The sequence below is a fragment of the Hemicordylus capensis genome, chromosome 11 (genome assembly GCF_027244095.1).
Source record: "Hemicordylus capensis ecotype Gifberg chromosome 11, rHemCap1.1.pri, whole genome shotgun sequence".
NCBI classification, from domain to species: Eukaryota; Metazoa; Chordata; class Lepidosauria; order Squamata; family Cordylidae; genus Hemicordylus; species Hemicordylus capensis.
This window is the reverse complement of record NC_069667.1, coordinates 6,232,433-6,244,580: the sequence shown is the minus strand read 5'-3', so window position 1 is coordinate 6,244,580 and position 12,148 is coordinate 6,232,433. Positions and strand designations below refer to the sequence as shown.

General features: G+C 51.9%; 3 protein-coding genes and 1 non-coding gene across 8 annotated transcripts in view; 3 read left to right on the top strand and 1 right to left on the bottom strand.

Moving 5' to 3' along the window:
* The window catches only part of COL4A6 (collagen type IV alpha 6 chain), a 213,516-nt gene extending 205,904 nt beyond the window's left edge, over nt 1–7,612 (bottom strand). For all 3 annotated transcript variants that reach the window (XM_053273264.1, XM_053273265.1, XM_053273266.1), the window contains exons 1-2: nt 7,451–7,612; nt 7,255–7,306 (exon numbers count right to left, since the gene is read on the bottom strand). In XM_053273264.1, coding sequence (XP_053129239.1) covers nt 7,255–7,306; nt 7,451–7,461 — 63 coding nt within the window. In that variant the 5' untranslated portion in view covers nt 7,462–7,612. The remainder of the gene's footprint in view (nt 1–7,254; nt 7,307–7,450) is intronic.
* TRNAA-UGC (transfer RNA alanine (anticodon UGC)) lies at nt 4,354–4,425 on the top strand. The gene has a single exon. It is a non-coding gene; the product is annotated as a tRNA-Ala (tRNA).
* LOC128335583 (actin nucleation-promoting factor WAS-like) lies at nt 7,460–11,172 on the top strand. Its single transcript, XM_053274123.1, has 2 exons — nt 7,460–8,062; nt 11,098–11,172. Exons 1-2 carry the CDS (start codon nt 7,460–7,462, stop codon nt 11,170–11,172), a joined length of 678 nt encoding a protein of 225 aa, XP_053130098.1.
* A 561-nt stretch (nt 11,173–11,733) lies between these two features.
* The window catches only part of COL4A5 (collagen type IV alpha 5 chain), a 132,864-nt gene continuing 132,449 nt past the window's right edge, over nt 11,734–12,148 (top strand). For all 3 annotated transcript variants that reach the window (XR_008311641.1, XM_053273942.1, XM_053273945.1), the window contains exon 1: nt 11,734–12,034. Coding sequence is in view for 2 of the 3 variants with exons in the window: in XM_053273942.1 (XP_053129917.1) it covers nt 11,924–12,034 (111 nt within the window). In the remaining variant the exon portion in view is untranslated. The remainder of the gene's footprint in view (nt 12,035–12,148) is intronic.

Here is a 12,148-nt window from a genome sequence, read left to right as displayed (position 1 = left end):
ATGGCCATTTTCTCCCTCCTGAATCACACCTTTAAAAGGTGCCTCTTTCCTCAGTTAGCAGGGGCCTTAAGCATTGAAAAGTGAACTACAAATATATATATACACACACACACACAATGAATGAGATTCCATCAACTTAAACTGAATCTTAGTTTAAAGTGGGTCTTTCCCTCCTGTTTTGTGTATCAACATTTCAAGAGACACATTCATCCTAAAAGACAATAACCTAAGAAAAGGCCCCAAATCCTTTCTATGCCACAATAAACTCCTCTATACACTTGCCTGCCAAAGCTCTTGCCATAAAGCACAGGCAGTTGCTAAAGGCACAGTGTGTGGTCTGAAGGCACATGGTGCAACCACTTTGTGGAAGCTAAGCAGGGGTGGGTCAGGTCAGTGCCTGGATGGGAGACTGCCTAGTAGGAATTCCATGGCCATCGCCTTGCTCATGAAAGAAAAGCAGCATTTAAATGTAGTTAATACATAAAATGCCACAGCACTTGTCCTTTGAAGACACTGGGCAGCACCGAGACTAAGTTAGTTGTGATTAAGTCCCACTGAAAGTCATGGGACTTCAATTAATCAGGACAAACCTGTCTCGTTGACTTTGATGGTACTTAAGAACATAAGAACAGCCCTGCTGGATCAGGCCCAAGGCTCATCTAGTCTGGCATCCTGTTTCACACAGTGGCCCACCAGATACCTCCGAGAAGCCTACAGGCAGGAGTTGAGGGCAGGCCCTCCCTCCTGCTGTTACTCCCCTGCAACTGGGACTCAGAGGCATCCTGCCTTGGAGGCTGGAGGTGGCCTGTAGCCCTCCAGCTAGTAGCTGATGATGGATCTCTCCTCCATGAAGCGATCCAAACTCCTCTTAAAGCCATCCAGGTTTACTTAGTCATGACTAACCATTCTGGATGCTGCCCACGGTGTCTTATTCAATGCCCAGCACTTTCCCTTGATGTAATAATGCTTTTGCACTGCAGTGCCATCCTAAATTAAGAAATGTTGGATCCTTTAGAATTTATTGAAAGCTTTTCTCCGGTACATGTCTTTAATTTTGCCTAAAATTAAATGTTTTAACTTTTATTGGCTGTTTTTATTGTTTTGTAAACCGCCCAGAGAACTTGCGTTTTGAGCGGTGTAGAAATGTATTAAATAAATAAATAAAATAAATGTTGAGATATTTGTTTCCTGTTTTCAATATCAATCTCTTAATACAATTAAGAGATTTACAATTAAGTCTGGCTCTGTCTGGTTGTTCAAAAGAGAAAGAGGGAAAGAGAGAGACAGACAGACATGTAGAGAATCCCAAGTGGGTAAGAACATCAGAAGCTGCCTTCTACTGAGTCAGACCTCTGGTCCATCGAGCTCAATATTGTCTACACTGACTGGCAGTGGCTTTTCAAGGTTGCAGGCAGGAGTCTCCCTCAGCCCTCCTCGGAGATGTTGCCAGGGATTGCGCCTGGCACTCTATCATGCAAGTCCCATAGTGGACTCATGTCAAAGCATCCAAAATGAATGACAGGGAATACCCACTGAAATGCACGGGTTCCTTCCTAATGGCCATTGGCCATTCGGAAATCCCATGCATTCTTATGACCATTGGGAAGGAACCAGCACATTTCAGTGGGTTTTGCCTGTCATTCATTCCTTCATTCCTTCATTTTTACTTAACATATTCATATACCGCCCAAAACCTATGTCTATACAAATTAAAACGTTAAAACATTAGAAATAATTTAAAGTTTAACACAGTTTTAAAAACTGTAAGTCTAATTAAAAGCCTAGGTGAACAAATGTGTCTTAACTGCCTTCTTAAAAGCCATCATGGGGATGGGGAGGCTCTTATCTCAGCAGGGAGTATATTCCAAAGTCTTGAGAAAGCCCGTCCCAGAGCACCCACTAGATCAGCCGGTGGCAACTGCAGATGAATAGTACATAGAGTCTCCATGATCAGATGCATGGTGCAGAGACATAGCTAGAGGAGAGAGGGCACATGTTTACCCATCTCCCTGGTGCCCCCTTGGAGTGAGGGAGATAATGAAGAAAATAGTGAGGGGGGGGTGAGCTGGGGGGCCCTCAGGAGCTGGGGGCCCCGGGTTCTCTAACCCATCTGCTCAGTTATATCTACACCCCTGGCATGGTGTCAGCCTAGTGAACTAGGAACATAGGAAGCTGCCTGAGTCAGACCCTTGGTCCATCTAGCTCGGTATTGCCTACACTGACTGGCAACGGCTCTCCAAAATCTCTCCCAGCCCTACCTGGAGATGCTGCCAGGGAGCAGACCTGGGACCCTCTGCATGCAAGCATGCAAATGCTCTTGCACTGAGTTGGGCTTCCATCCCATAAGGGGAATCCCTTGCAGGGCTCAGGTGTCCAAATGCAAACCAAAGTGGCACCCTGCTTAACTAAGGGGGAAATTGATGCTCGCTGCCACAAGACCAGCTCTCCCCAGCCTGCCAGTCATGGAAACACCTGCCATTAGCATTGTGGAGCTGACCTCTTCACACTAATGCCACCGTAACCATGAGCAGCGTGAGGTGGGGGAGAAGGTGAGTGGCCTGCTAGAGCCGGACTTCCAAGCCCTGATTTTTGGATGCTCTACTCCTCTAGAGCAGAGATTATCCACGTTGGGTCCCCAGATGTTGATTGATTGATTGATTGATTGATTGATTGATTGATTGATTATTGATTGATTGATTGATTAAGTGCTGTCAACTCTTAGTGACCACATAGATAGAGAATCTCTCTGGGATGATCTGTCTTCAACTTGGCCTTTGTCTCTTAACGGTGCATTCATTGCTGTCATAATTAAGTCCACCCACCTTGTTATTGGACCAATTCCCATAATCCCCAGCCACAGTGGCCTTTGGTTGGGGATTATGCGTGCTGAACTCCAATAACATCTGGGGACCCAACGTGGAGAATCCCTTCTCTCCTCTCTCTTTCTCTCTAACTGAACAAGATCTCTGATTCTACACAGAGTTAATGCTCTTGAGCCAAGAGTGGACAAACTTGGCCCTCTGGCTGTTGGACTACAACTCCCCTCTTCCACACCTACAATAGACAGTGCCAGGGGATGATGGGAGTTGTAGTTCAGCAACAGCTGGACGGCCAAGTTTGCCCACCTCTGCCCTCAGCCTCACTTCATTGGAATGAAGCAGGCTCAATTCTGCATCAGACTGAGCGACACATCCCCATAAACTGCCGGGGTAGAAAATCACCAAAGAAAGTGCACCCAAGAAAGCACTTGGGCCGCTTCAGAGGAAGAGAGTGGTATCCATGCAGTCAGTTCAATGCAGGTTAAACCAATATTTTTAAAGCAGCACAAGAGGTGTTGCAGTTGTAATTCTTTTTTCGTTACGACAGCTTGAACAAAAGCAGAAGCAAAACAGAACGCCGATGCGCTATTCAAACGGTGCAGGTGCGCTGGGGCGCCTTGCCGGTCTCAAGGGCCGCTGGGCCAGACGGTCAGGCTCATCAGCCACTCCCGCTCCACCCACAGGCGCCGCCACAAGAGGGTGCCTGGCTCACACACACACACACACACACACACACACACACACACACCACCAGCTGCACACATGGCGGCTGGAATTATCTTTAAAATAGGCGGTTTGGTCTTGTGGCAGTGGTGGTGGGGGGACCCATGGTGTAAGTGGCCTCGCAGTGGCGGCAGCAGCAGGGGGGCCTCACGGCACACCACACACACCCCAAATTTTTTTCACCGGTCTCGGCAGCCCTGCCTGCTCCCAACAACTTACAAAAAGTCCAAGGCTGGGCAATGATCAGGAAAAATGTCCAGGCAAGTACTCATCATAAACTGCAAGGTTTTCAAGACAGGAAGCTGCAATCCACAGGGGCCCCAGAGTTATCAGCAATTGCCTTATCACATGCCTTTGGCAGTATCCAAAAGGGCACTCTAAGCGAACAGGAAAAGAGGCTCCGGGCCAAGATGCAGCTTTGTAAAGCAAGATGTTAAAAGCTAAGCCCATCATGCAGCTCTGCACCAGCCCCACAAGAGTCACTCCCCACTTCCATCACCCATGCAATTACTCCCCAGTAAAAATGAGGAGGCAGAGTTTGGGGCTGCCATTTATTATCTGTATGGTTTTTCCCCCTGGCATACAGAATAGCAGCTTCCATGGAGTCTATTTCAACGGAGAAAACAGCACAGGAGGAAAGGGTGGAATCTGTCATCCTCAACCACCAATCTGGACCCAATTTGATCCGAGTCAGTCCTGCACTCATGAGCATGGATTGTCCCCTTTGGCAAGCAGGGTTCACCTTGGTTTGCTTTTGGATGGGCAGCTACACATGAGTGCTGTCTGCTGCAAAATGTTCCCTGTAGGGGATGGGGCTGTAGCTCAGTGGTAGAGCATCTGCTTTGCATGCAGAAGGTCCCAGGTTCAATCCCTGGCAGAATCTCCAGGTAGTGCTGGGAGAGACGCCTGCCTGAAACCTTGGAGAGCTGCTGCCAGTCAGTGCAGACTATACTGAGCTAGATGGACTAATTGTCTGACTCAGTAGACAGCAACTTCCTAGGGGATCAGATTGCAGCTCAGTGGTAGACATCTGTTTTGCATGCAGAAGGCTACAGGTTCACTCTCTGGCAGCATCTCCAGGTAGGGCTGGGAGAGACTCCTACCTTAAACTTTGAAGAGCTGCTGCCAGTCAGTGTAGACCAGGAATTCTCAACGTTGGGTCCCCAGATATTATTGGACTTCAACTCCCATAATCCCCAGGCCCAGTGGCCTTTGGCTGGGGATTATGGGAGTTGAAGTCTAATAACATCTGAGGACCCAACGTTGAGAATCCCTGGACGATACTGAGCTAGATGGACGAATGGTCTGACTCGGTATAAGGCGGCTTCCTCTGTTTCTAGAAGGTCTCACACCTGTCCCGAGATCTCCCATGGTCTAGGAGATCTCAGGAGGACTGAGATCTCCCCTCAGTCATTCTATGTTATTCAAAACAGTTCTCTTTCTTTTTCTAAAGATGCCCTTAGGAGTGAAATTGACTAAACCAGACACTGCTTGAAATCTGAGCCACTACAAAGCAGTTTGGTCATTGTTTTGCATGATGTGCAAACCCAATCATTATCTTAGAAACCATTTCCACTGATAAGACCCAGGCACTGGCTCTCACTGGTGGGTAGATCAGGTTATCTAGTGTGGTGTGTAGATACATAATCTGATGCCACCCTCAACAACATCCATTTGTGTCCAAGATTTGCACTGATTATTTTAGGTTTGTTATTGATCCAGGTTTGCCCAGAAAATAACCCAGCATATTTTGAAGTGACCCTTTTAAGAAAACCATTGGCCAGAAATCAGTGTTTTCCATTATTTTCCTGTATCAACAAGCAGTGAAAGAATGCAATATCACCAAAAAGCGTATTCAGTGGAGAACATCTCCTCCAAAAATTAAGATCATAAAACTAGATCTGCAATTGCAAAACTAAATTACTAAGCTACAGCTGGAAAGCTAAATTAGCTCTTCAACTCAGATTTGCATGACAGACAGATTTCATCATGACAATATTCATGCCATTAACACTTTATGGAGTGCCAGTCAAGCATTTACAGGATAAACACTTTGGCTGCAGAAGGTTTTGCATTAGAACAGGGACAGAAATAACAAATGCCGAAAAGTTACACTTATATTCTTTAGAGAATATAAATGTAAATATTCAACAGACAGGCAGAGAGAAAAGGCAACCAGAGAGATAACCACTGCTGCTACAGAAGAATCTTAAACTCAGTATAAAGGTAAAGTGTGCCGTGACCGCAGAGCTCTGTGGGTTTTTTTTTGTAGACTACAGGAGGGGTATACCATTGCCTCCTCCCGTGCAGTATAAGATGATGCCTTTCAGCATCTTCCTATATCGCTGCTGCCCGATATAGGTGTTTGGGGAACATATCAGCGGTGATTTAAACCAGCAACCTCTGACTTGCTAGTCAAGTCATTTCCTCACTGAGCCATATAACATTTATTTTCCATGTGAATTTAATTCTTGTGCATGGTGGCACTGATACATCATCAAGAAGCAGGGCTTCATTTCCACCAAAGGCCTTGGACCCACAACCCTGTCAGCCTAGCTCCAAAGCCTGTGCTCAGAAATTGACCAGATCTGGCCTGCTCCTGTCCCTTTAATAGGAATCTGACATCCAGAACTCAGCAGGTGATGTGCATGGAGCCAATTGTGAACACCTGCACAGAATAAGCTCTAGACCAGACAGCTCTTAAGATGGGGGAGCTGCAGAGGCCAGGTCAAGAGCTAGCAATTTTGATTCAGGTCAAAGGTTCAGTCCTGGGCTGTGTTTCTGAGCTTGCAGCAGAGTCCCTCTTGGTTTGGGAAGATGCGGAATCCATGTCAGAATGTGCCTCCAAGGAAGTTTAAGTCCCAGCACCTCTCTCTTCCCAAGTTAACTGCTTCCAAGGCACATGCATCTTTTTTGCTAGAGAAACCACTTTGGGAACTTGGGTGGTGGTGAAGAGCTGTATAAACATTATTATGAACTGTTGTGTTTACTTCTAGATACTACTGCCATGCAGAACCTTGAATGCCAAGCACAAATACAGTCTGCTTTGAATACAACACAGAGAGTGATATGTCAGCCACCCTGAGTTAACAAATCCCATCCCCACAGCACTCTGTCTGAGCCATTCCAGTAGGTGGCTTAAGGTCCCCCCTCCCTCTTCCTTTCCTAGTTTATATATAAGATGATGGCTTCAACTTCTCCTAAGTACCACCAGTCCAAAATAGACACTGGGAAGGCGGCAGTGGTGCTGTGCTTTGGGAATCCAGCACACTGAGCTTACTTCCGAGTCTATGAACAGGATTCTGCTGCAGGATGTTCATCTCGCTGCATCGCACCTGTGTGTGGATATTAGCTCGACACACCTGCTCTGACCTTGCAGAATCCAACCCAACTAAAGACACCATTTAACTGCAAACTTGCAGGGAGAATAAACACACTACCCCACCCCACCCCCCAAAGGCCATGCCCCCAGCCTCCCTGCTAGCCCTAGTGACTCCTTTCCATCTTCACAGCAGCACCCGTGAGCACCCAGGCGGCCCTCCTCTCCTCATTCCTCCTCGCGAGGAGCCCCGTTGGAGTGCATTACTTCCCAACGGCAAGTGTGCACTCCTGTGCACCCTTACCTGGGCGGAAGCCCCCCAGCAGCACAGCGGGGCTGACTTCCGAGTCGACATGGAGAGGACTGAGGCTTGGCCCCGATCCAGAAACTTACCCCGTGCACAGCATCCGCGGCTAGCCAGAGAGCCAGGAGGAGAAGGGGCGCCCTGCAGCCAGGAAGGGAGAAGAGAGAGAGAGAGAGAGGACGTTGGTGTCCCGGCTGCTGCCGAGCTCCGAGCCGGCCCCGGCGCGCTTCCCTCCCTCTCTCCCCCCGGCCGCCACGACCCCCACCCGGACCCTCGCCCGCTCACCCTGCCCGCATGGTGCCGTCCGGGCGGCGACGAGGTGGCTCGGTCCCGGCTGGGGGCTGCGGGCATCCAGTCCCTTCCCGGGGCTGGATCCAGGAGCTGGCAAAGAGAGGAGCCGCTCCGACGGCCGGGGGGACGGGCGGGATTCAGGGGAGGGGGGCAGGCGCCGAGCTCGGCAGACAGCAGCGCGCCCACAGCGCGGATCCGGATCCAGTGGGAGGCGGCGTCGCAGGAGGAGCGGAGCGAGGGGGCGGACCCGGCGGCGGCAGCGCCGTCAATCAGGCAGGCACAAAGCGGCCAGGCGCGCAGACATGTGCCGGTGGCTGGCTCCGGCCCCGAGCAGTGCCGCTGCCCAAACTCCCGGGAGAGGATAGACGGCGCCCCCCCCTGCCGCCGCCGCCCCCCCCCCCGTGGGCACCCGGTCAGGGCAGAAGGCGGCTGCTGCTGCTGCTGCTGCTGCTGGGGTCTGGCGGGCAGCAGCAACACCCCCCTGAGCCTCCTCCCACCCAGCCCCCAGCCCCGGTTGACTCGCGAGCGAGCAAGCCCCAGTGCAGTGTGGACGTCTGGATCCTGGGAGCGCCGATCCCGCATCTGCCCTGGTTTGCATTGGGATGGGTGAGCGCTGGGAGCTGTTCCTCGGATGCTCTGCCGCTGAGCTCCGCCGGCCCCCCGCTCCCCCAATCCCCCCCCCCCCAAGGCAGGGGTAACTTCTCCTGGAACTTGGGTCCCCATCCATTGTGGGGCTTCAGTCCGTTATGAGAACTGAAGTCCAACCACATCGGGGACCTCAAGGTTGAGAACCCCTCTGGCGGGGGATCATCATGGGCCCGTAGCTCAGCGGCAGATCATCCGCTCTCCCCCCCCCGCCCTTTTTCTTATATTCCGCTCTTCCTCCAAGGAGCCCAGAGCGGTGCACATAGTTAAGTTTCTCCTGCTTTGCATGCAGAAGCTTCCAAGTTCCCTCCCTGGCAGCAGCTCCAAGATCGGGCTGAGAGAGATTCCTGCCTGCAACCTTGGAGAAGCTGCTGCCAGTCTGTGAGGACAGTACTGCGCTAGGTGGACCAAGGGACTGACTCGGTAGGAGGCAACTTCCTATGTCCGTATGTCCATGTTGCATGCCTCTGCTGCAGCCTGGGGAATTCATGTTGTCCACAAGCACCCCTAGGACTCTCTACACATGGTTTGGGTTCAGGGGCGTAACAAGGCTGGAGTGGGCCCAGAGACAAAATTTTAAAATGGGCCCCTCGCTGATAACACACACACTTCACAATATACAGTCATGTGACTTGTCTCTGGGGGCCCCCTTGAGGCGTGGGGGCCCCCAGGCAGCCACCTCCCCTTGCCTAATATTATTGATTGATTGATTTTATATACCGCCCTTCCAAAATGGCTCAGGGCGGTTTACAATAGTAGTTACGCCCCTGGTTGGGTTTTTAATTTATTAGATTTTGACTCCGCTCTTTCCCAGAACAGCTCAAAGGCACTTCCATTCATGTCTTCCACAGGGCGACCCTCTGCCCTCTCGCCATTGTGTTCATGGAAATAGGGAGGTGGGGGTTGAACACCAGAGAGAGCCAGGGTGGTGTAGTGGTTAGAGTGCTGGACTAGGACCGGGGAGACCCGAGTTCAAATCCCCATTCAGCCATGAGACTTGCTGGGTGACTCTGGGCCAGTCACTTCTCTCTCAGGCTAGACTACTTCACAGGGTTGTTGCAAAAGAGAAACTCAAGTATGTAGTACACCGCTCTGGGCTCCTTGGAGGAAGAGCGGGATGGGATATAAATGTAAATAATAATAATAATAATAATAATGACACCCCAGACTAAATGCCCCTGAAAGTAAGGAGACTTGAGTTAGTTGTCACTAACTTGTCTCTCAGCAGTGCTGCTTAGTCAGGACTGGATGCTGCTCAGGGGGACCTACTTCCGAGTCAGGGTTCTGCTGCCTGCATCTCTCTCCCCCTCTGAACACTTACAGTAGTACCTTGGGCTGGATTGTACCCAATATAGAATCATAGAATGTCAGGGTTGGAAGGGGCCTTGGACCTATAATCCAACCCCTTGCCCAGTGCAGGATACAACCACAGCTTCCCTGACAGACCAGCATATTTCATGATTTTCTCTCCTCCTGCACTTATTTATGTGTTTCCTCTTCCTCTGCCTATTCTGGGCTACAACCTGGTGTGTGTGTGTGTGTGTGTGTGTGTGTGAAAGACAAATCAGTTCAATTGGACTGACTCCCTAGTAAGAAACATGAGTAAATCCCACTGAAATTAATGAGAATTAAGCTAGGCACGACTAACTTGTCTCATTGAGTTCAATGGTGCTCAGTCATGATGGACTCATCCAGGATGCTGCCCGGTGTGTCTAGAATTGTAGAATTGTCCCCGTTGCTAAGTAGGGTCCACCCTGGTTGCATATGAATGGGAGACTAGAAGTATCAGCACTGTAAGATATTCCCCTTCAGGGATGGAGCCACTCTGGGAAGACCAGAAGGTTCCACATTCCCTCCCTGGCAGCATCTCCAAGATAGGGCTGAGAGAGACTCCTGCCTGCAACCTTGGAGAAGCCGCTGCCAGTCTGTGAAGACAATACTGAGCCAGATAAACCAATGGTCTGACTCAGTATATGGCAGCTTCCTATGTTCCTATGAATTGCACCCATCAGCCCATTCGACTCTGCCATCAACTCAGCTTTGCTGAAAGGTGCTGTGTAGTCCCTGGCATCCACAAATGCCAGGGACCCACCCGGTTTAAATGCGAACTGCACAGAGTGTCAAATGTGAATTAAGTTCAACTCCAGATGTTGAGATGACATCCACATTCTATCTCATAGAAACAGAGGAAGCTGCCTTATACCGAGTCAGACCATTGGGGCATCTAGTTCAGTGTTGTCTACACTGACAGGCAGTAGCTTCTCCAAGGTTGCAGGCAGGAATCTCTCTCAGCCCTATCTTGGAGAAGCTAGAGAGGGAACTTGAAACCTTCTGCTCTTCCCAGAGCGGCTCCATCCCCTGAGGCGAATATCTTACAGTGCTCACACTTCTAGTCTCCCATCCAAATGTAGACCAGGGCAGACCGTGCTTAGCAAAGGGGACAATTCATGCTCGCCACCACAGAAGACCAGCTCTCCTCCCATCTGAGTTGTTGGTCAGAAATCCATTGATTTCCTGCCTGTATCCCGAAGTTCTGGGGCGTTTACTGCAACCAGATTCTTTGGGTTTTCTTTGTCAGTTACACTTTGGCGCCCGGTTTCAAAGGCTCTTGAAACAGACACGCTTCGCTTTCCATCTGCTCCAAAGGGATGGGGGGAAGGTGCGGCCCGATCCTGCAGCGTGTTGACCGAGAAGGAAGTGAGTCTCGCTGAAGTCAAGGAGGCTTTCTGAGAAAGGAGACTGTAGCCATAGAGCGGAGAGGGGTGCAGCTCCTTCCTCCTACTCAGACCCACTGCGTCCCCACAGGCTTCCTCCAAACCAGTGCACAGACAGAAGTGCAGTCTCCGCTAAGCGTTTCTCTGGTGCCCAGCCAGAACCGTTGCATCCCTGGGTGCATCATGAGTCCTCAGGACCGGATCAGAACTTGAAGGCCCCTCCCGAAACATGCCTGTTGCACGCACCCTGCTCTTGCCTGCCTGCCTGCCTCCCTCCTCCAGGCTGGCTTCCCAGAGTTGCCGGTTCTTGGAGACGACCCCAGGCCGCCCCTGGGCTGGGAAGCCTGGCAACTGTAATGTGTTTCCCACCGGGGTGGGTTGGGGGGGGGGCAGGGGCGCAGCTAGGGCTTTGGGGAGAGGGGCCCGTGTTCAGCCCCCTCTCCAGGGGCCCTTCAGTCAGAGGGAGGGAGGGAGAATGAAGGAGATAGGTAGAGGGTGGAGCTGGCGGGGGGGAGCCTTAGGAGCTCGGGGGCTTTTGAACCTCTCCGCTGAATAATTCTAAGTTTCTAAGCGAACGTCTTGGAAGCCCCGAGAGGCCTGTGCGACTTTTGAGTGGAGTTGGCTGGTGATGATGGATGATGAGGGTGGTTTCCAGTGGCGGCAACCGGGGGGGCGGGGATACAGTTGGGGCAAAGTGCATGCCTGGGTGGGCGAGCGCTGTCCCACGTTAGATGTCTGAAAGAGAAGTGAGGGGAACTACTTTCCCTGGGAGGGGGTGCTTGCTTGCTTGCTTGCTTGCCCGCCCTCCCCACCTGCTTAGCTTGGCCTGGGCGCCGGGAGGCTGTCCCAGGCAAGCAGCGGAGGAATCCCAGCCTGCCTCTGCAGATGCCAAAGTAGTCCCGGGAGAGCGGAGGAGGGAGGAGGAGGGGAGGGCAGAGGCGGGCTGAACTCCAGCCTAGCCCAGCCCGGCCCCGCCTCGCCTCTTCCCCCGGCGCGGCTGAAGGCACAGACCATGTCCCCTCCGAAGAGGCAGCCGCGGAGCCCGCGAGGCTGCTGAGGCAGGAGGAGGAGAGCCTGGAAGAGGAAGAGGAGGAGGAGGAGGAGGAGGATGAAGAAGCCGCGGGGGCTGCTGCTGCTGCTGCTGCGCCGCCCGCCTGCAGGCTGCCTGCTGCTGCTGGCGCTGCTCCTGGGACTCCGTGCTCAGCAGGCAGAAGCCGCGGTGGGTGCTGCTGCGGGCGCGATCGCCGCGGGAGGAGGAGGAGGGCGGCGCAGGGTGGGGAGGCTCGCCGCCCGCCTGCGCCGGACCCGGCTGGCTGGCGAGCTTCGTATTTAT